Source organism: Toxotes jaculatrix, chromosome 4, assembly GCF_017976425.1.
Source record: "Toxotes jaculatrix isolate fToxJac2 chromosome 4, fToxJac2.pri, whole genome shotgun sequence".
NCBI lineage: Eukaryota > Metazoa > Chordata > Actinopteri > Toxotidae > Toxotes > Toxotes jaculatrix.
In genome coordinates this window covers 15,004,746-15,026,698 of record NC_054397.1, presented here as the reverse complement: position 1 = coordinate 15,026,698, position 21,953 = coordinate 15,004,746, and the positions used below count along the sequence as shown (strand labels likewise).

General features: G+C 41.5%; 2 protein-coding genes across 4 annotated transcripts; one reads left to right on the top strand and one right to left on the bottom strand.

Annotated features, from left to right (window-relative positions):
- Window positions 1–7: 7 nt before the first annotated feature.
- si:zfos-323e3.4 (volume-regulated anion channel subunit LRRC8C) lies at window positions 8–16,149 on the top strand. Of its 3 annotated transcripts, XM_041036630.1 has the most exons (4): window positions 19–61; window positions 554–652; window positions 782–940; window positions 10,310–16,149. In XM_041036630.1, exons 3-4 carry the CDS (start codon window positions 800–802, stop codon window positions 12,596–12,598), a joined length of 2,430 nt encoding a protein of 809 aa, XP_040892564.1. In that variant the 5' UTR covers window positions 19–61; window positions 554–652; window positions 782–799; the 3' UTR covers window positions 12,599–16,149. The 3 variants fall into 3 exon arrangements, with proteins under 3 accessions (XP_040892565.1, XP_040892564.1, XP_040892566.1); XM_041036631.1 differs by lacking the exon at window positions 554–652 and having other exon boundaries at window positions 8–61; XM_041036632.1 differs by lacking the exons at window positions 19–61; window positions 554–652; window positions 782–940 and adding an exon at window positions 9,736–9,864.
- A 2,868-nt stretch (window positions 16,150–19,017) lies between these two features.
- On the bottom strand, window positions 19,018–21,942 carry cdkn2d (cyclin-dependent kinase inhibitor 2D (p19, inhibits CDK4)). The gene is made up of 3 exons (XM_041037012.1): window positions 21,524–21,942; window positions 20,986–21,144; window positions 19,018–20,159 (listed from the first exon to the last, which is right to left on the bottom strand). Exons 2-3 carry the CDS (start codon window positions 21,124–21,126, stop codon window positions 19,806–19,808), a joined length of 495 nt encoding a protein of 164 aa, XP_040892946.1. The 5' UTR covers window positions 21,127–21,144; window positions 21,524–21,942; the 3' UTR covers window positions 19,018–19,805.
- Window positions 21,943–21,953: the final 11 nt, after the last annotated feature.

Sequence of the window (21,953 nt, the reverse complement as noted above, 5' to 3'; positions counted from 1 at the left end):
TGAAAAACAGAGTCCCGATCCCGATCCTCACCGGACACCAGTGGATCCTCTTCTGGCGCAGGTAAGTTAAATTCACCTGGTTAAAGCTGAATACCACAAATTTGTTTACTGCGCCGTATGTGCTTATACTTTAGACACACATTTAAGAGTATTTTCAAAACAAATAAGTTAATGGACGGTAGTTTGAACTTTGACTGTAAAGGTTTTACAGAAAGTCGTGTAGTACCCTTAACGGTGTGATGTTAAAATGTATGGTTTTAATCAAAAGGACGTAGAATCGTTAAGAAAGATGATTAAAATCCCACTGAAAGTTTACAGCAGTTTGTCTTATTCGTTGACTCGTGTTAAGTGTCACGTCTGAACGCTTTACACCAGAAATTAAAAAGGCTCATTTGGATCAGTGGTGTTTTTAAGGGGGTTGAACATTTATGGAGAAATCTCTTCACAATTATCAGGAAAATACCTTAAAGATTACCTCAACCCTGCAGAGTTACTTTTTGTTAGACTTTGCTGTCAAACTAGTTTATCCACTTTGGACCCACCTTCCACACAGGAGCAGGCTCTCCATTCACTCAAGGCCATTGATACCTGAAGCTTTTAGTCACTATCTACATAATGAACCCAGAGATTCACTCCTGAAAACATATTATATGTGAGTAAATCATGTGTCATTTTGTGTCATATGGCTTTAAAACCTTTGACAAGATGTTCTCCAGTGGCTGCACTGTGTTGAAAGCCTATTTTAGCCTCATTGTTCACAGCCACTCATTTCTTTCATCAGTGTGGAGCAGCAGCCAGGATGATCCCTGTGGGTGAATTCAGAAACCTCGGCACAGAGCAGAACTCAAAGTATCGGGTCCTGAAACCGTGGTGGGATGTGTTCTCAGAGTACCTGTGCGTTGCCATGCTAATGATTGGAGTCTTTGGGTGCACCTTGCAGGTGAGGCGCCTACAAACCAGCCACTTTGTAATCATATGCTCTTAAAATCCTTAACCGTTAGCCTATTTAATAACATAACCATTACTAACCTAATACAACCCTAACCTGTCTGATGCAATATTTGCATCATTTGTATTTATTGTGGCATGTCAGAATAACTTCTGGGGAATATTTTGTTCCCAAACACCCTCCTCTCTGTCTTATGCCACATGCCACAGCAATTCCTACATTATCTGACCTCCAAGTCAAGTGAAAACACAGTGTAAATGAACTAACTTGTCTCTCCTGACCCACTTACTGCAGATTCAGATCACTAACTTGCTTCTTAATGTGTCTCTCACCGCCTGATTATTGTTTCTGTGTCATATTAAAATAGCACAGAAGAAAAGCAACGGTATTATATATATGATAATAACCACTGAGAGTAAGTTCTGCTTTTTGTCTTCTTGTTTTGTTAACATGCTGTCTCTCGATGAGAAAGGTGTAGGTGTTGCTTCAATAAAAAAAACAAAAAAAACAAAAAAAACAAAAACAAAAGTAGGAACAGTCCAGGGTCCTAATTAGTGTAACTTTACTGAGACACACATGCTGAGAACAGAGGACTAGTGCAGAGGAAACATCTAAAAGAAGACCAGTAAATTGCACCCTAAGGACAGCTGTCTAAATCCCTACATCATCTACAGGCACTACGGGTTCTACTGGATCAGAAGTTTAAACTGTTGCTTACAGAAAACACACAGACTACACTAAAGTGAGGTGGGAGTGCGATTAACATTAACAATATAAGACAGATGCAGTTGTTTGCTTAACAAATTGACTTACAGGGTTTTCTGTTGATCTTGAAAAGACTTAAAAAGCATTGAATTACGTTATTTTAAAAAAAAAAGTAATCTGTATGATAATGTTTTTGTCATTATCCGGGAACCATGAATGTAGGAGCCATGAATGTATTATGTATTTTTTCCCAATAGTAGTAAGGTTAAGGGATATTGTTTGTTTGTTTTTTGTTTATTAGGATATTGTTTATGTGATCATGTTGATTGGGGGGTTAGCGGGTCACATGATTATGGGCGTGTATATTAGTTGATATCACCTGTTGGTCTGGTTTTTTTGTTTGAGAGAGAGAGGAAGCGGGTGGGACGCCGTATTTTTTGTTGACCGCTAATTTTCTTTGATCACTGAGGTTATTTTTGGTTATATTTTGGAGCACGTTATCATGAGTTGATTATCTTTTGTTTGTTAATAAGCTGTTAAATTTAGGTTCGAAGTCTCAGTGGACTTTTTTTTGTAGCGCGTCAGACAATAGGGCCCAACAAAAAAAGGCATTAATCTGACGGAGCCGAAATCAAGAGGACCAAAAGAGGAAGAGGATGAAATACAGACATCGGGGACAAAGTATGGAGGTAGGCGCTGGTTGTGAAAGTGAAGTTTAAGGAGCCGCTGTCAAAGCGAACTACTGCCAGGTGAGCTCACCTGTGGATGTGCGCGTGGAGGCCGCGTATCAATTGAGAGGGATTGCGGCCTGTATGTTGACTGCTGACTGTTCATTGGGAACGTTTGTCTGGTTGATGGAAGGATAGCGGCTTGTATATTGACTGCAGATTGTTCATTGGGAACGATTGTCTGGTTGTTAGAGGATTGGATTCTTCGGCGCAATGTATTGCGATGTTGAAATTATCTTCGAGCTGTAAATATGTATCTGCGCTCTGTCTCCGAAGTTGATGCTGCTCCGCTGCTACGTTCAAAGTGGATGAGTTGATGTGTTAGATAAATTTAGCTTTTGTCAGTGGACGTGTTTTTAAATGCACAAACAATACAGTGGTTGAAAATCAAACGGAAATTAAAAGAGGAAACGTGTAAATAAATGCTGACGTTGCAAGTTGCGGAATGGATGTATTTTAAATGCATATGCTGAGAAACAGTCAAAAGGAGATCAAGGAAAATGAGTGAATTAAATCCTGCTGAAATGGAGTGTGGGGAAAAGACAAAGCAAACTCACAGCCAAAGCCTGGGCAAATAAAATCGAAAAACTTAAACATAAACGCAAAATCATTCTGAATAAAATGAAAGCACTCATACCAGAAATGAAGTCTCTTATGAAAACAAAGGAAATGTTTCACATTTTCAGTCCCATTTTGAAAACTTAAAACAACTTTGTGAAAATGCTACTGTGTCACATGAAGTTTTGATTCCTTTGCTCATGGAGGATGAACAAAATAGATAACATGAATGGTTTTCCAGCATCATGAAATACAGCAACACATTTAAAGAGGATGTTATGAACTGGCTGAGTGAAACAGGGGAATCACAACAACATCCTCAATCCACCTCAATCTGATCCAGCTGCAATAACTGAGGAGGTGCTTCAATGCCCAACAGTGGATGAACCTCAAGTTCCAATTCAGGCTGCATCAATACTCAGTACAGAGGACATGCAAGATGACGTAAAACCAAATGACAGTGTTGCAAATGTGGGAAGCAAAAACTCTTCTACTGGAAGAAAGTCTGCTGTTTCTACTGCTTCTTCTGCACGTCTGAAGGCCGAGGCTGACTTGGCAGCATTAATAGCAAGACAGAAACTGTTATAAGATAAACATGAACTGGAGGAACAGGAGGAATGTGTGAAAAGGAAAAAGGAGCAGCTTCAAATGGATGAAGACATTGCAGCACATATGGCAAAATTAAATGTGTTAAGGTCTTAGAGTATCCCTAGTGGAAAGAGTTCCACAAGGGGTTCAGATCGAATGAACTCGTATTTGGGAAAAGGAAAACCAAAAGCTCTTAATGCTAATGCAAATTCCTTTATTCCTCAAATGTCAGTGAAACAAAGGGAAGCTAAACATGACTGCCTGCATCCAGAGAAAACTGCACCTTCATTCACTCAGTATGAGCCTGTGTCAATTAAGGCACCCAAACATCATTCAGTGAATCACCAGGCAAATGATTTCACAGAAACTCAATATGGTTACACTTTGAATGCAGGATTTGGGTCAACAGATGACCATCAAGACAATATGCTGGGAATCATGAGAAAGCAAAATGAAATAACTTCACTCTTAATGAAACAGCAATGCCTCTCATCATTACCAAAAAGAGAAATCCTAGTTTTTGATGGGGATCCATTAAAATATCATGCTTTTATTAAAATTAAAAATTTATTAAGAATTTATTTATTAAAAATTTATTAAGAATGGTGTGGAGAGAAATACAGAGAACTGCAGTGACAGACTCTATTTCTTGGAACAGTTCACTAGGGGTCACCCTGAGGAACTGGTGAGAAGTTGCCAACACTTTGACCCAGAAAGAGGCTATGTCAAAGCTAAAGCTTTGTTATGTGAGCACTTTGGAAATGCACAGAAAGTTGCTTCTGCATACATGGAAAGGGCTCTTTCATGGCCTGCTGTTAAGACAGAAGACATAAAGGCTCTCCAGGACTACAGCCTTTTCCTTAGAGGCTGTTCTCATGCCATGGAAGGAGTTGAATATCTGCATGACCTTGATCTGCGTGCCAACATGCTTACCATTATAAGGAAATTGCCTTACAAGTTCAGAGACAAATGGAGAACTGTAGCCTGTGAACTGCAAGAGAGACGCAACCAGAGAGCTACATTCAGTGACATCACTGATTTTATTGAAAGACAAGTGAGAATTTTAACTGATCCAGTCTTTGGGAACATACAGGATGCTCCCTCAGTGACAAGTAATAAAGGCATGAACAAATTAAAATCACAATCTCGTTCTGGAGCCAAAGGAACAAGTTTTGCCACCACTGTGGCTTCTATGGAGAATAAGACACAACCAGGGATTAAAGGAAAGGAGCAAATTCAACCAGCAAATACAGCTAGGAGGACATGTCTTTGCTGTGGAGGAGGACACATTTTGGATTCGTGCCCCCAGTTGGAGAAAAGAACCCACAAACAGAAGATAAGCTTCTTAAGAGAAAAGGGTGTCTGTTTTGGCTGTTTGTGTATTGGACACATCAGAAAAGATTGCAGAAAACGGATTCCTGTGTAAAATGTGGTCTCCAACATCCAAGCATACTTCACATTCCTCCAAAGGAAAAGGAAAATAACTCCAGTCAAGCCAAAATGGAACCAGAGGTGGTAGTGGACAGCACCTTGGTGTCAAGTGGGCTCACCGGGGCTGGTGATAATGATTGTAAACTCCCTATTGTTCCTGTGCAGGTTAAGTCCATGAAAGGCAGCATGATCATCAACACATATGCGTTTCTGGATCAAGGAAGTACAGCAGTTTTCTGCACTGAGGCACTGATGTGCAAACTAGGCCTCACAGGAAAGAGGTCACACATTCTCTTGCGGACTATGTGCCAAGAGAAAGTTGTAAGAAGCCACATTGTTTCAGGCCTGGAGGTTGCAAGTTTAGAAGGTGACAACTTTTGTGAACTGCCCAAGACTTATGCTCAGGAGCGTATGCCTGTCCACAGGAGGAATATTCCAACAGAAAGGGATCTTCATGGATGGCCTCATTTGAGATCTGTGCATCTGCCTGAGATAGATGCAGATGTTGAGCTGCTGATTGGGACTAATGTTCCAGAGGCTTTGGAACCATTGGAGGTCATTCGCAGTGTAAATGGTGGACCTTATGCAATCAGGACAATGCTGGGCTGGACTGTGAATGGACCTCCAAAAGTGGAAAGTGAGGGAGCACTGGATTGTGAGCAACCACAGTTATTGGTAAACAGAGTTTCAGTTGTGAATTTGGAGGAACTTTGACTGCAGCAGTTCAAAATGGATTTCCCTGAATGCAGTGTGGATGAACAATCTGGAACATCAAGAGAGGATCAAAAGTCTGTTGAACTGGTCACAAACTCAGCAAAAATTGTGAATGGTCATAACCAGATTAGTTTACCATTAAGAAACATGGAACTCAAAATGCCAAACAACAGGTAAATTGTTGAGCACCGTGCTTCATACTTAAAGAGGAGGCTGCAGAGAGACTCAGCATTCCATGCAGACTACGTAGCCTTCATGAATGATCTGGTCACGAAAGGTTATGCAGAGAGGGTGGCTGAGGAGGAGCTGGAACGCTGCAATGGTAAAATCTGGTATATCCCGCACCATGGTGTCTACCATCCGACAAAAGGGAAGATCAGAGTTGTCTTTGATTGTGGAGTGAGTTTCAAAGGAACATATCTCAATGCTCAGCTTCTACAAGGACCTGATCTGACCAGCTTGCTAATTGGAGTGGTAACCCGATTCAGGAAGGAACCAGTGGTGATCATTGGCAGATGTTGAATCCATGTTTCACCAGGTTAAAGTACCAGCAGGAGATGCAGATCTGTTGAGGTTTCTCTGGTGACCTAATGGCGATTTAAATCAAGATCTCACTGACTTCAGGATGCTGGTGCAAATCTTTGGAGAAACTTCCTCTCCCAGCTGTGCCAATTTTGCTCTTAGGAAATGTGCAGAAGATAAAAGACAGTTCAGTCAAGAGGTGGTGGAGATGGTTCTTCATTGCTTTTACATTAATGACTGTCTGGTGTCAGTGGCTTCGGAGGAAAAGGCAGTATCTCTCTATCACCTTGTCTCCATCTGTGCAAAAGGTGGTTTCCAGCTTACAAAATGGATAAGCAACAGATATGGGGTCATGGCTGTGATACCTGAACATCACATCTGTGGAGATAGTGCTTGGGGTGGAATGGTGTATTCAGTCATGCCTTCAGGTTCAAGATTGTGATCAAGGACAGACCACTCACCAGGAGAGGAATTCTCTCAACTGTTAGCTCCATCTACGATCCTCTTGGAATCCTGAGCCCTGTTGTGTTGTCAGCTAAGAAAATACTAAGGGATCTATGCAGGAGAGCTCTCGGCTGGGATGACATCATACCTGATTCAGTGGCTGAAAGGTGGATGAGTTGGGTGTATAAACTGTGTCGCTTGGAGGACTTTAAAGTCATGAAATGTCTGAAGCCCTCAGACTTTGGAGAAACAACAAGGGCACAGCTGCACCATTTCTGCGATGCAAGTAAAGATAGCTGTGGAGTAGTGACTTACCTACTGTTGCATAATGCACATTCACAAGAGCATAGTGCTTTTGTCATGGGGAAGGCTAGGATGGCTGTGTAAGTCTGTGACAATCCCTCGAATGGAGCTCATCACTGCCACCATGGCAAGTCACCTTGATGTCTTGTGGAGGAGAGAGTTACACATGGATCTTCAGGATTCAGTGTTTTGGACAGACAGTGCCTCTCTACTTAACTACCTCAGGAATGAGACCTCCAGGTTCAAAATCTTTGTTGCCAACCGAGTCTCAGAAATTCTCAGGGTTTCACAGGTTTCTCAGTGGAGGTATGTAGACACTGCACGTAATCCAGCTGATGTGGCCTCCAGAGGTTTGAAATTGGATGTATTTCTGAAGAATGTGACATGGGTGTCAGGTCCCCAGTTTCTCATTCAACCTGAGAGTGTGTGGCCTGTTAATCCTGATGATTGTGAACTTCCAGCGGAAGACCCGGAGGTCAAGAAAACTATGGCAGTGAATGTTGTACAAGTTCCAGAGAAGGTTGATGCTGTGAGTCAAATGATCAATTACTTCTTGTCTTGGACTGGCTTGAGGAAATCTGTTCCTTGGATCTTGAGATTTCAGAAGTGGCTCTTGGCTCATTGCCAGAAGAGGAGAAAGTTAAGGATGGATTTGACACAGTCTGGTCTGGATTTGCAGGAAAGATGTTTGTTGGAGAAGGATATGGACACTGTCAAAGGAGAGAAAGTTTGAAGTTGTCTGTCAGTGGAAGAGCTGGAGAAGGTTGAGCTGGAAATTATAAGGTTCTGTCAGAGGAAGAGGTTCCCAGAAGAACTCGCCAGGCTGCAAAGTGGCAAAGCTGTGAAAGGTTGCAGCCACATTTATAAACTCTGCCCACTAGTGGAAGATGGTGTTCTGAGGGTTGGTGGTCAACTGAGCAGGTCAGCTATGCCAGCAGAGGCTAAACATCCCTTGATACTGGCAAATGATTTCCATATCTCAGACATTCTTCTAAGGCATATTCATCGTGAAGTGGGGCATGGTGGTTGTAAACACGTTATCCAAACTGAGGGAGAAGTATTAGATCATTGGTGCCAGCACAGCCATAAGGAGAGTTTTGTCCAAGTGTGTTGTCTGTTGAAGACTGAATGCTCAGCCAGTGTACCAGCAGATGGCAGACCTGCCTGTTGAGAGAGTTACTCCGGATGAACCCCCATTTACTCTGGTTGGAGTAGATTACTTTGGACCGTTTGAAGTCAAGAGCAGAAGGAGTGTAGTGAAGAGGTATGGTGTGATCTTTACCTACCTGGCCATACGTGCAATTCACATAGAGGTGGCGTCTTCACTGGATACTGACTCTTTCATAAATGCACTCAGACGCTTTATAACAAGGGGCCAAGTCCTGGAACTGCGCTCTGATAATGGGATGAACTTCGTAGGAGCAGAGCGTGAGTTGAGAACAGCCATTGAGCAGTGGAATCAGTCACAGATGAATTCAATTCAATTTTATTTATATACCGCCTTCCACAATTAAAATTGTCTCAAAGTGCTGTACAGAAACCCAGAGCCTGACCCCAGAGCAAGCACTTAAAGCGACAGTGGCAAGGAAAAACTCCTGGTGTACTTCTTCAGAAGGGAATCAAATGGAGTTTTAACCCTCCAGCTGGCTCACATCATGGAGGACCTTGGGAGAAGGTAATCAGATCTGTGCGGAAAGTTCTGAATTCCACTCTGAATGTTCAACATCTAGATGAAGAAGGTCTTCACACTGTTCTATGTGAAGTGGAATCCATCATCAACAGCTGGCCAATTACCAAAGCTTCCACAGATCCAAATGACCTGGAAGCACTAACACCAAACCATCTGCTGCTGCTGAAAACATCTTTACCACCAGAGACTTTTAGGAGGCTGATGTGTTTGCTCGGCGATGATGGAAGCAGGTGCAATACATGTCAGTTATTCTTGAAAAGATGGGTAAAAGAATACTTACCTCAGCTGCAGGAGTGTCAGAGATGGTCTGGAGTGAAGCGGAACATTATCCCAGGGGATATTGTGCTTGTCATGGACAACACAGCACCTCGAAATTCCTGGATCATGGAGAGAGTTCTACAAACTTTTCCAAACAGAAGAGGATTTGTGCGTCAGGTGCGGATTAAAACAAAGAGCAGTTGCCTTGACCAACCAATAACAAAGATCTACCTAGTACAGGAAGCTGAAGCTGGAGGAGCAGCAGTTGCTACACACTGATATTTTGATTTCCATCTTGATTTTTAGTTTGACATTCATGGCACAGAATGATGGCTAAAAGGGACTGTGACTGTCACAGACATTTGATTTTATTGACTTATGACTTAAGAAGAAAGAGGACAAAATGTGAATTGTGGACTTTGAATGTTGAACTTTTAGCGAATCATGTCTCCTATTAATATAAATGTGGGTAATTATTATGTATGATGGCCTAATAATTAGGGGCTGGTATGTAGGACCCATGAATGTATTATGTATTTTTTCTATTAGTAGTAAGGTTAAGGGATATTGTTTGTTTGTTTTTTTTGCTTATTAGGATATTGTTTATGTGATCATGTTGATTGGGGGGTTAGCAGGTCACATGATTATGGGCGTGTATATTAGTTGATATCACCTGTTGGTCTTTTTTTTTTGTTTGAGAGAGAGAGAGAGAGAGAGCAGGTGGGACGCCGTATTTTTTGTTGACTGCTAATTTTCTTTAATCACTGAGATTATTTTTGGTTATATTTTGGAGCACGTTATCATGAGAATTATCTTTTGTTTGTTAATAAACTGTTAAATTTAGGTTTGAGGTCTCAGTGGACTATTGTCAGCGCGTCAGACAATAGGGCTCATCCTTCTGTCTCTCAGCGACTCTTACGACTGCGAAGTCGCTGCAATGAATGTCTGCACCAATTTTTGGGCCAATCTGTCAAGTAAGTGTAGAGATATATAAGTGAAAACGTTGACCTGCTGGTGGTGCTAGATGAGAAGTCAGGGAATCAAAGTCATTAGAATTCATCATTTGGGCACTCTTTAAACCTGTCATCATCCCAGTCCATTCAATAGTTGTTTGGATAGTTTACTAAAAAAATAAATACTCCTTCAATAAATACTCAATATTCGTTGGCACAGATTTTCCAGATTTCCATCCAGAGCCAGAAGTCTCCTTATCTCTAATTTGTCTCCTGTTAGCATAGCAGTTCAAATACACATTAAAAATGTTGAAAGGATTTGTAACTTTTTGAGTAGATTTTTTTTATATTTACTCAACATTAATTTTTTTTTTTTTTTTTTTTTAGAAACCTGATAAATAATATATGTTATTAATTAAATCAGATGCATCACCTTTTAATTCATTTGTGCATCCATTCTCCACAGCTCACCCAAGACAAGATTGCGTGCCTGCCCAGTCACTTCACCAGCCCGACACCAGAGGCAATCGACTGCAGCCACATCCGGACCTACAGGGAAAATGAGACATCACAACACACACTGGTCAAGCCTGTGAGCCCCATCATCGAGGAGGTGTTTGGACGCAAGAACAATCTCGACATCCACCAATACGTGTTTGTCAACCACTATTGCTATGAGAGGTTTGTCCACTGGTATGCAAAGTACTTCCCATACCTCGTTGTGATCCACACGATCATCTTCATGGTAGCGAGCAGCTTCTGGTTCAAGTTCCCCGGGACATCTTCTAAAATTGACCTTTTTGTGACCATCCTTGGGAAGTGTTTTGATTCGCCCTGGACCACGAGGGCCCTGAGCGAAGTTTCTGAGGAGAGAAGAGAGGAGAAACTGGTCAGCTGGAGGAGGAATACCATCTCAAAGGATTCCACAGAGCGGCGAGCAGATGAGGAAGAGACTGCGGGGCTTCTTCGTTCCTCTTCTGTCAAGTCTAATTCAGAAAAAATATGCCCGGAGTCTCAGGCAGCTCCCTCTGTCTTGGATAAAAAGGAAGGAGAACAGGCAAAAGCTCTATTTGAAAAGGTGAAGAAGTTCAGAACACACGTAGAAGAGGCAGACATTTTATATCTCATGCATGTGCTACAAACAGCACTGAAGGTTTTCAAGTTCCTTATAATCATTATCTACACTTCAGTGTTGGTACCGAACATTGAAATAGTAGTGCGCTGTTATGTTCCTCCTGAGCTGACTGGTTTTGATATCTACTGCTGTAACCACAACAAAGCCCATCTTTTCTCCAAGCTTGCCTACTGCTACATCTGCTTTGTGGGAGTGTATGGACTTTTATGCATCTACTCCCTCTACTGGCTTTTTCATCGGCCTCTGAAGGAGTATTCCTTTGAGCAGGTCAGACTAGAAACAGGTATTAACGACATACCAGACGTTAAGAACGATTTTGCATTCCTCCTTCATCTTGTGGACCAGTATGATGCCCTTTTCTCTAAAAGATTTGCTGTCTTTCTTTCTGAGGTCAGTGAGAGTCGTCTCTATCAGCTCAACCTCAACTATGAGTGGACTGCCAAAAAGCTGCGCACTCGTCTTAGCAGGAATACAAGTAACCAGTTGGAGCTCCACCTGTTAATGTTATCAGGACTTCCTGACACAGTCTTTGAGATTTCTGAACTGGAATCACTTAAACTGGACCAAGTTAAAAATGTCATCATCCCAGCTAGTGTGGCAAAGCTAGACTCTCTTCGGGAGTTATCGCTGATCTACAGCCCTGCAAAGCTCCAGCTGCCTGCCCTGAATCACCTCAAAGAGCATTTAAAGGTCCTTCGTCTGGCTTTTCAAAGTTTAGACGAGGTGCCTATGTGGATGTACTCCCTGCAATGCCTGGAGGAGTTACATCTGAGTGGTCCTTTAACCAATGAGGTGTCCAGAAGTGCCACTCTGGACTCACTCCGAGACCTTAGAGCTCTGAGAGTCCTCAGTCTCCGCTCAAACCTTACAAAGATCCCACCCAGTGTAGGGGATGTAGCATTGCAGCTGCAGAAGTTGTGCATTCATAACGAAGGTGTCAGGCTCCAAGCATTTAGCAGCCTGAAAAAGTTAACGAACCTAGTGTCGCTGGAGTTAGTGGGCTGTGAGTTGGAGCGCATCCCAAGTGCTGTGTTCAGCCTGAGCAATCTGCAGGAGTTGGACCTGAAGGACAACAAACTAACCACTGTGGAGGAGATTCTGAGCTTACAGCACTGTCGCCGTTTAGTGACACTCCGACTGTGGCACAACAAAATCACTTACATCCCCGATCATATCAGTAAGCTGCACACCCTAGAGATGCTGGACATTAGCTGGAACAAGCTGAGGAAGCTTCCCTCTCGACTGTTTTATTGCACCAAGCTCAGGCACCTCGATGTCTCCCACAACCAGCTCACCTCTCTACCTCCTGAGGTGGGCATCCTGCAGAGCCTCCAGTTCTTCTCCGCTGCTTTCAACTCTTTAGAGACGATACCAGAGGACCTGTTCAACTGTAAAAGGCTAAAGTCGTTGGCTCTTGGAAACAACTGCCTGTCGTATCTTAGCTCCAGAGTGTCCAACCTGGCTCAACTGGTCCGGCTGGAGATTAAAGGGAACCGTCTGGAGTCTCTGCCTCTGGAGATATGGGACTGTCCCCAGCTGACTGTCAGTGGGTTGATAGTAGAAGAGAGCCTGCTGGATCTGCTGCCATCACATGTAGGAAGCAGGCGCTCTAGCAGCTAAATTTGTAGAGCTGACGGACTCACCCTTTCTCAATCTAGCATATTAGTCAACCAAAAATACCTTTAAAAAAATAATACTAAGTTGATAGGTGTCCTGTAAATACCTGTATTTATTTTTTACAAAACTGGATTTTAATGTTTCTGATTTTACTGGTGCAGATCACACATCAGTGTAAAGATTAACAAAGATTATCATAAAGACAGGGTCAGAATCCTGTCATGTGTGGAAGAGACAAGCGCTCAGCACTCTACGAAAATAAACCAGTGAGAAAGACAAGAACTTGAAATTGTCACTGGCCAGCATTTTCACTCAGTTTTTTTCTAGTGAATATTTTGTGGGTTTCTCAGAGCAAAAGTCAAGGAATTTCTAATTGTGCTGTATCCAGTTAAACAGGTTTCATACAGCATGAAGAAGCATTTCTCACAGTGAGGTGGCTCACGTTGCTCCCTTTCAGGCACTAAACAAGTGGAGGACGAAAAAGCCTTTCAGTAGCAGAATAATAGGTGTCCATTGCTCTGTTTACATATTCTGTAAAATGGAGAAAAGACAGAATTCATGCAGGAGATGATGAATCAGATAAAGGTCAAATTGACATGCTATTTAGTGTGCGAAACAGGACACAATAAATAATAGTTTACAGCAAGAAAGAATACAGAACTCCTGTTTTTAAAATGCGTTTTGGATGAGTAATATGTTGAGTGCAGTGATGTCTGTGATGACGGGTAGTACTCCTTTTTTCTTTCAACACATCATGTACGAAAAAAGGGAAAACAGGATGTGATTTCCAGACAACACTGTTGACCAGTTTGAATTTGAGTGATAAGATGTAAAATAACAAACGTGATGTTTATTTTGCACATCATAAACTGGTGCAAGTAAATTTAGAGTGCCTTTTGAACACACAGAAACAAGGAAATAAAATCTTTGGAAAGTTTCTGTTGCTAGACTGGAGGTCACGCGTTTTTAGTTTTGGTTGAGAGGGACAGTAGCTGTTGAAATCCTTTGGAGGAGAGACATTTGGAAACTCCCGTGTTTGGTGTCTCACAAACACTTGCTTTTTTTTTCATTCTTTCTTTCTTTTCTTTCTCTCTGTGTTCCCTCTACATAGCAGTCTCTCTGTGTCAGACTCTGCATAACACACCTGTATTCCTTTGTCAGGATTTCCACAATTTTGCCCGAAGCACAGTGCAATCGTGCAGTGCAGTCGTGTCCTGGCTTGCAGGGCTACAAAATGGGATCCTGTCAGACAGTTTACGGACATACCACAGTAATATTTGAGCATACACTGACCTGCCCACGCTGCTACATTCCTGCATAAAAACCCTGTGTTTTATCTCGTTCATATTTTATGAGTTAGATGGATTTGAGAGCTGAAAGTTGTCAACAAAGAGCAAATGAGGGAGACTGAACCATGGAATGTTCCAAAGGTGCATAGCCAGAATTGTATGCCTAATGTTACAATGCTTTGTCAATCATTTCCATGCTTCTTCTCACTGAAGGTGGCAGTCAAATGTGTTACCAGCATTAACCAAAACAGATGCAACTGCATCAGGGCGACTAAGTCTTGGCTGGAAATAACTAACAGCATGTCTCCAAGAGGGTTGCAATAAGTTGTTAGGTGTGATATCTTCAGTTAGAAGTCATACCAGTCTGAAATGTACAAGTGCTGCAATCATCCTACTTGTGGAGTGTGCTACTCGGACTGGCTGTCCTAATGCAGTATTTACATTTGAGTAGGAAAATCAGATTGGAAAGCTTCCTCTCGCAATGTGAGGTTTCTGATGTTTAACTTTCTGTAAAGGTTAGGATTCAGTCCCTGCAGGCTGTCATTTCCAAGTGTAGATCTAAGTATATAACCCAACAGAGCATGTTACAGTGTCTGTTAACGGTCTACTGTGACTCACCACTTGTTATTTCATCCCAGATTTTTAAGTGTGACTAATAGTAAACTGGTATCAAAGTCCATGACTTATAAAATGTTTTATATCATTTTACCACTATTTTATATCTTGGTTGGTATGAAACTTTCTTTTGAACACGCATGAATGAGAACTTTAAGAAAGCTTAATATGTCTAAATACAATGCTCATGTGTCCATATGACATTGAAAGTGTTACTAGTTACTAGTCATCTTTCCTGTCCACAATGACCATACAGCGTGGCTTCAGCAAAGAGAAACAGTCCATGGGAACAAAACAAGGTAATTCCAGTGTTACGTGCCAGGCTACAGTGTTTGTGTGTGTTCTTTTCTTTCCTGGTTTTCCTTCTCTCTCCTCCTGGTTTTTTCTCTCCTCCCCTGTTTGCTCTCTAGGTGCCGCCTAAGCGATTGACCTGTGACTGACTGCCTTCACCCAGGACCCTAGAATAAAAGGACCAGGCTCGTAGAGTATCGCTCTCTTTCTTTTCTCCTTGCTGCCTGTATGCCAAAGCAGAAAACTTTGATTTAATGTTTGTTAAAAAGAGGTATGTGGAGGGAGGTTGAGAACAATAGGTTAGTTGGGGTACCCTCTACATTATTTCACACGCCTAGTTTCCTTTGTTAAACACACCAGGTTAGAGGTTGGTGCCACCCCCTGTATTGGTTTTGGTTAAATCACCTTTTATTTAGAGAAGCTAGTTAGCCCTTTTGTTTGGATTTGCTTTTTAGAGGTAGGGGGTAGTTAGGCCTGGTTTTGTTTTATTGGTTTCATTTGTTTTGCACAACCTCATTTTACTCATCCTCCCCCACATTGTTGTAACACCTCTGTGATGTGAGAGCAACTAGGATTTAATAATTTTGCATTGTCCACTGCTGTGATGCTCTCAGCTTTTGTTGTTGAACTGTTGCCATCCTATTTCCCCTAGGGGACGTAACACCAGACTAACAAGACCAGAGGATATCTGCTTGATTTTGCTGTTGAAGCTTCTTATTACCTTCAGCTTAACTTCAAAATGAATTTTCATACAAAACAAGGACTGCGGTTTTTTCATTCCTTACAGTGTCGTCATATTAGGAAGGTAGCACTTCACATCTAGTACAGTGAGTACGAGTGAATATAATAATATATAACTAATGAATATAATCTGACACGTGAGCACTGTATAGACCAGGGGTCGGCAACTTAAAATTCTCAAAGAGCCATTTGGACCGTCTCTTTGGACCTGTATGCTATGTTTAAAAACTATAGTGTGTGGCATTTATGAAATCAATGAACTGCTACAGAGAACACAAAATTTTATTTCTGTATGCAACAAAAACATTTTGAACTCCGAACAAAAGACGCTTGGTTGATGCTAACTTTCAAATGAAATACTCAGTCTATTTGAGTCCTCCTCGTATTTACAAAATAAAACTCCAAACTTAAATTATCCACCTGCAGCGAGCCAAACTTGCTGTGTGCTTCTCTGTTCCCTCATCACTTTATTGCGCGTACTAGAGCGTGCAGACAGCTGTCAACCTGAAAATGTTGCCGTCTGGTGTCGCACATCAGCGGTTGTGACGCATATTCTGAGCGACAAAAAATTAAAAACGCTTTATTTTTAATGTTACAAGATCACCATAATCTTCAAATTTAGAAGTACATTAAAAATGAACGAACTAAAGAAAAATACATTTAAATTAAATACTCATTCTTTATTTTCCAAAGTCACAGGGAGCCACAGCAGAGGGACGAAAGAGCCACATGCGGCTCTGGAGCCGCGGGTTGCCGACCCCTGGTATAGATCTACAACTAATAACAACAAATAAGTTGCAGGTTATTTTCTTGATTAATTGATCAACCGTAAAAGACAATAGTAAAGAAAAAAAATCCCATCACGATTTCATCTCTGCTTTTTGCGGATGATGTTGTCCTGTTGGCTTCGTCAAACCAGGACCTTCAGCATGTACTGGGGCGGTATGCAGCCAAGTGTGAAGCGGCTGCATACCGGCCTAGGACATGCTGGAGGGACTGTGTCTCTCGGCTGGCCTGAGAACGCCTCGGGGTTCCCCCGGAAGAGCTGGAAGAAGTGTCCAGGGAGAGGGAAGTCTGAACGTCTCTGCTTAGACTCTAATCAGAGGAGGAAGATTTGTTAAAGCCCAAAGTGACGTCTTCAGATGTCTCGTTTTATTTGACCGAAGGTCCAAAGTCCAAACAGAATCAATTGACTGCAATATGAGATAAGAAAAAGCTGCCAGTTGATAGATTTGATGAACCTGAAACAATGACGTTTTTGGCATAGGTAAACTTAACTTTCTGTCGCTCAAACTAATCAAATAATAGATGGAACTTTTAAAAGAGCAGTAAGGTACATGCTTGTGGACCATGGACAAAGGGACCCTGTTCAAGTATAGTCAGAGGTCTTTGTATCATGTCCCTTTCTCTCTTCCCATTTCCTGTCAACATTATCAATTGGCATTGTCAACTTTCCACTGCCTATTATAATAAATGCACACCACAAATATACGTAGGAACATGTTTAAACTGTCACCAACAGCACATATTTAGTTAGACAGTTCATTCCTTTGTTATCGTCTTTCCTCTTTAGTAGGAACAAAAGTTATCTCATTAGTCTCTTGACTCATACTTTGAGTCAGTGTTCTCATCATGAATTTGCATAAGTCTGTCCACATGCGTGAAGGAGTAGGCTGACACTGGTTTTTCTTGTTTACTCCCACTATTTTTTGCTGCTTGCTAACTTATCTCTCCTCTAACATGCAGAACAAACCAACCACAACAGTGTTTACATAGGGAGCTTGCTTGTCTAGCAAAACACCCACATGCGTGCACAGTGAAGTCAAGCAGCTCTACCTAGTGGCTGGCTGGCTGTATGTCTGTCTGAGACTGTATTTCTCACGATCCGAATTACAACAGTTTTGTGACTGTTTTTGTTGTTAGGGTGGGAAAATGCGCTTAAATATTGTTCATTGTTGCGTGTCTTTATTACACAAGATGAGGGAGTGGTAGCACAAAAGATAGAGAAGCAGACTTCTGACCGGAAGATTTGTTTCAAAACCAAAGACTAGTTGGGAAAATATGGGTGTGGAGAGTAAATGACTTTTTTTCTTCTACTCAAGAGCTACTGCTGAAGTGCCCTTGAGGCAGACATTTAACATCGAGCAGCTCCACTAGAGTTGTTTTAATGCCCAGAAGTCAAATACTGTGGTTGGACTGTGCAGTTCTATGCAGATGTGGGACTATGTAAATCTGAAACAGGAAGGTAAAAAACAAAACATGCGACTGCACACTATTAAACCCAGTGGCAGAAGACCTGCAGTGTTCAGAGCCTTTATTTAAGTATAATTAACAAAACTACACAGTAAAAATGCTGAGTTGAAGTACACAGTAGGATAAAATGGAAACACTTGAGTAAAGTACAAGTACAAAATTGTACGAAAGCATAGTACTTGAGACATTTTACTCCCCACAACTGTTTAAATCACAGTGATATTCTAGTGTCTAGGATTTCCCTGTTAAATCAAATGCATTTAAATGTGCTGACATTGTGACAACACAGAAACATAAGAACATTGTGTTTTGTTTTGTTTTTTCTGTGACATCCTGGGCCTCTGCACAGAGAACTGCCAGCACAGTAGCTGAACTGTATCTCCTTTCTCGGCTGGTGAAGTTGGCCCGTGGCACAGAAAAAAAAAAAAAAACAACAGAATACCCATTGTACCGTAAGAGCTTTGAGCACAAACATCAGCAAACTGTGCTGCTGTTACCTACAAGCCTAAAAAAAAGAGAAAAAAAAAACAGGGCCCTCATTCATGTTGAGTTTCAATCCAGCTATCTGTGTGACCTTTGAGAGGGTTTTCATTGTGCAGTGCATTCCAGTGTGCGGTTATTATAAATGCCCTTGATGCGTCACCTTGGGGAAGTGCTGGATACTTGAGGAAATATGTGTAACAGTTAACAGTACACAAACCACCCTGATTTGTTTCTTAAGGCAGAGCAGGAGAGCATTACGACTGGAAAGGAACATGGTGTCAGTGTGGTTTAGCAGATATCTATAGTCAGCCAAATCAGTTAATTTAATTTCTGCTTCAGTACAGGTATTCTTATTTTGTTCTTAACAATTTGTTATCTCTCCTGTTCTGTTAACCGCTGGTCTTCTGCATGATGATTAAAACGCTGTTTCATAGCCTTCTGCAAACTGCCTGGAATTAAATTAATCAAGAAAAAAAACGTTCAATCACTTTATTTCAGCATAATGAAATTTTTGGAATTTGCCTGCACAATAATGTTATATGGAATGTAAGCTTCTCCTTAGGTCAGTGGTGTCCAAACTGTTCCACAAAGGGCCGGTGTGGCTGCAGGGTTTTGTTCCAACCAATGAAGAGCACACAGTGTGACCAATCAACTGTCTGAAGAAGATCAGTTGATTAAATGAGTCAAGTCTGGTGTGCTGCTGCTGCTTGGTTGGAACAAAAACCTGCAGCCACACCGGCCCTTTGTGGAACAGTTTGGACACGTCTGCCTTAGGTCATAAAACCACCCAAACTCCCAGAAAAATATAAAGAGATGACGACAATGACCCTCAGTGGTCGCTACACCCCTTGAATCAGTTCTTCTGATTATCTTGCCAAATACACAGTAGCTAACTACAGTATACTGTACAAAATCCACACTATAACTTCAAGTTCAACACTTTATTTTGTGCTTTCATCTTCAAATAGTAAAGTGAATTATCTCACTTTTGTTTTAAAAGTATTTATATAAATAACATTTCAACAAATCACAATAAATGTCGCTATTTACAAAGTCACAGGAATATTAAGTTCTATTCCAACAATAAATAAGAGTAAATTCAGAGTCTAAGTACATCTAATTAAGAGAAACACAACTATGCAAAGCAATCAGGGTGCACCATGTCAAGTTTGTAAAATTTTAAAAAACACATACATTGTATCAACTGTTACAATTCTTACACAATGGAAATAATGCAATAATTACAAAACACTGAGGGAAAACTATCTACAAATGTGCACTCCCAATTAATGGGGAAAACAGATACATAAGGTGCCTAAATTGCACTGTGCAAAAGAGGTGTCTACTGTATATAGCCACCCATCCACTGAAAATAAGCTGCCAAGACAATATGTCCTGTGTCACATATTAATGCTGAGCCACTATTAACAAAAAAGTAATCCTTTACACAGCAATGAATTCAAGTCACCAGGTTTGAAGCAAAACAAAAAACGTGAGGTTATGGTTACCCAGAAAGCACCCAGCACCCAGACTTCCGACTAACTATGAATGTGAGCGAAAAGCAAGTCAATCATATCAGGCACGCACAAAGCTCGGGCCACGTCTATCGCCGTCTGCCCGCTGATGTTGGTGTGCTTCAGGTTGGACCGCGGTGCCAAGAACTCCACAACATCCCGGTGGCCTTCCCGGATGGCAATGTGGATAGGCAGGGCCCCGTTCTTGTCAGGGATGTTTACCGAAGCACCGTATTCCACCAGAACCTGTAGAGTGTCCAGAAATCCTGTTCGGGCTGCATCGTGAACAGGAGCTATCCCGTGTTTGTCCTGGACATTGGGGTCTGCTCCTTTTTCCAACAGCAAACTGGCAATTTTAGAGTTCCCCATCATCATGACCTGCAAGAGATAGGGAAGAGACAGCAAAAGCACACAGTAAATTCAATGTCTCTGTGTAAAGAGCAGGTTGTGACCCTAGACTCTCTCAAACACAGAGGCTCTTTAACCTTTTCATGTAAAGGATTTGAGAAGACAAATCCTTATTAAATGTTTAATACTAGTCCTAAACATATATCGTGAAGATTTGTCAAATGGGACATGGCAAAGAATTAAAAACACAAACTGTCATTAATATTAGTGAAACTAACCTTTATGATGGTTATAATGTACAGTTTTTGTGCTTATGTGTTTAAAGATAAGTTGATTCTATTTTATGATTATTTTGGAGGCTGTAGTTTACATTGCTGTTGAATTATATTGCATTATACCAGGAGGTGTTTCTATTTGGTAAAGCTAAAAGTAAAATGAGTGGTGGATTAATTTATTAGTCTGTTAATGGAAAATTTATCAGCACCAAATCTGATGATTAATTAATAGGTTAAGTCCATTATCAGGTAAAATGCCAAACATTTTCTGGATCCAGCTTCTCAAATGTGAGGATTTAATTATTGTCAAATACAGGCAATATCGTGTACAGTGATTTTGGGAATACTTAGTTTTAGCATGTACACATACACTTTGCTTTAATGCAAAGCAAATATAACAAATTCATGAGAGGAAGCTGTTCAGGGAAAATTCTAGACAGCCATATGTAGGATACTGTGCGTCTAAAGGACTGACAAACCCTCTGGACTAACGTATTTCTACAGTAAATGTATCTGTATAGTTAATACCTCGGTAAACATGAATCATGTATGAGCATTTGAACGTGGGGACTGGTCCTCACCTGCAGCGCAGTCATGCTAAATTCATTGGGAGTATCAGGATGCACTCTGCTTTCCTCCAGGATCCTCTGCACCATACTCGTATTCCCTCTGGCTGCTGCCGCCGTCAAAGCTTTACCGGCATCCATCTGACTAAGGACCATTATACTCTCTCTTCCTGCCTGTTCAGTGGGAGATGTACAACAGTTTACTACACAGCGACTCCACCGCGGACTCCTCATGATGACAATTAAACGACGACGAACAGTAAAAACAAAAGCGAAGCCAGGATTCAGGAAGATTAACTTCGGCTACAACTAGCTACTACAGCATCCGGCTAACGCAAGCTAGCGTTCCCCGTTGACGCCATGTTATCTGACGTTGCTAGCGTAATGTTATATCGGGTCGTTTTCACAAATCGTACGTTTAAACAACAAAGCTTTGTGAGAAGATTTCTTTTCACCGAGGGAGAGACTGGTCAAACGAATGTCACAAACACTTAGCATCCGGGCTAACCGCTAACATCAAAAAGACGGCAAACTGTTGAGGTTTTTCACATACCTTGTTCGGTTCGTCAAAATCCACAGCGTCCCCAAGATTTTATATCCCGCTGTTTCTAAAGACCAGTAAGTTTTAAAAGAAGTCCAAACAAGGAGGGTTTGTCAACATTAGAAAAATACATTTGCGCGCTGAGATCTACACAGCGGCGTCTCCAAACTACAATTTACAAACATTGGAGAGAACACACGGTGACCAATCACAGCTCGCCCAGAGGGTGTTGTACTTCCATAAATGGTAAAAGAGGTGGAGTTAAAACTCTGTTACTACGCTGTCACTGTGGTAACAGCAACAGTCGACCAATCAGAGCAAGTAGTGAAGAAAGCGGGCGATTCGTATACGTTGATGTCTTCCAAGGCAGTTTCATTCACATTTCTGATCTTTGGTTGTATTTCTCCAGAGGCAAGCGTAGAAAAAAGGCGGGTGTAAGTTT

What these genes read in the sequence shown, in the direction of transcription:
- si:zfos-323e3.4 (XM_041036631.1), top strand. Translation starts at nt 800, where the DNA reads ATGATCCCTGTGGGTGAATTCAGAAACCTCGGCACAGAGCAGAACTCA. An exon ending in TCTTTGGGTGCACCTTGCAG is followed by an intron (nt 941 to 10,309) that starts GTGAGGCGCCTA and finishes CATTCTCCACAG; the next exon opens with CTCACCCAAGACAAGATTGC.
- cdkn2d (XM_041037012.1), bottom strand. Translation starts at nt 21,126, where the DNA reads ATGGTCCTTAGTCAGATGGATGCCGGTAAAGCTTTGACGGCGGCAGCA. An exon ending in TTAGCATGACTGCGCTGCAG is followed by an intron (nt 20,160 to 20,985) that starts GTGAGGACCAGT and finishes TATCTCTTGCAG; the next exon opens with GTCATGATGATGGGGAACTC.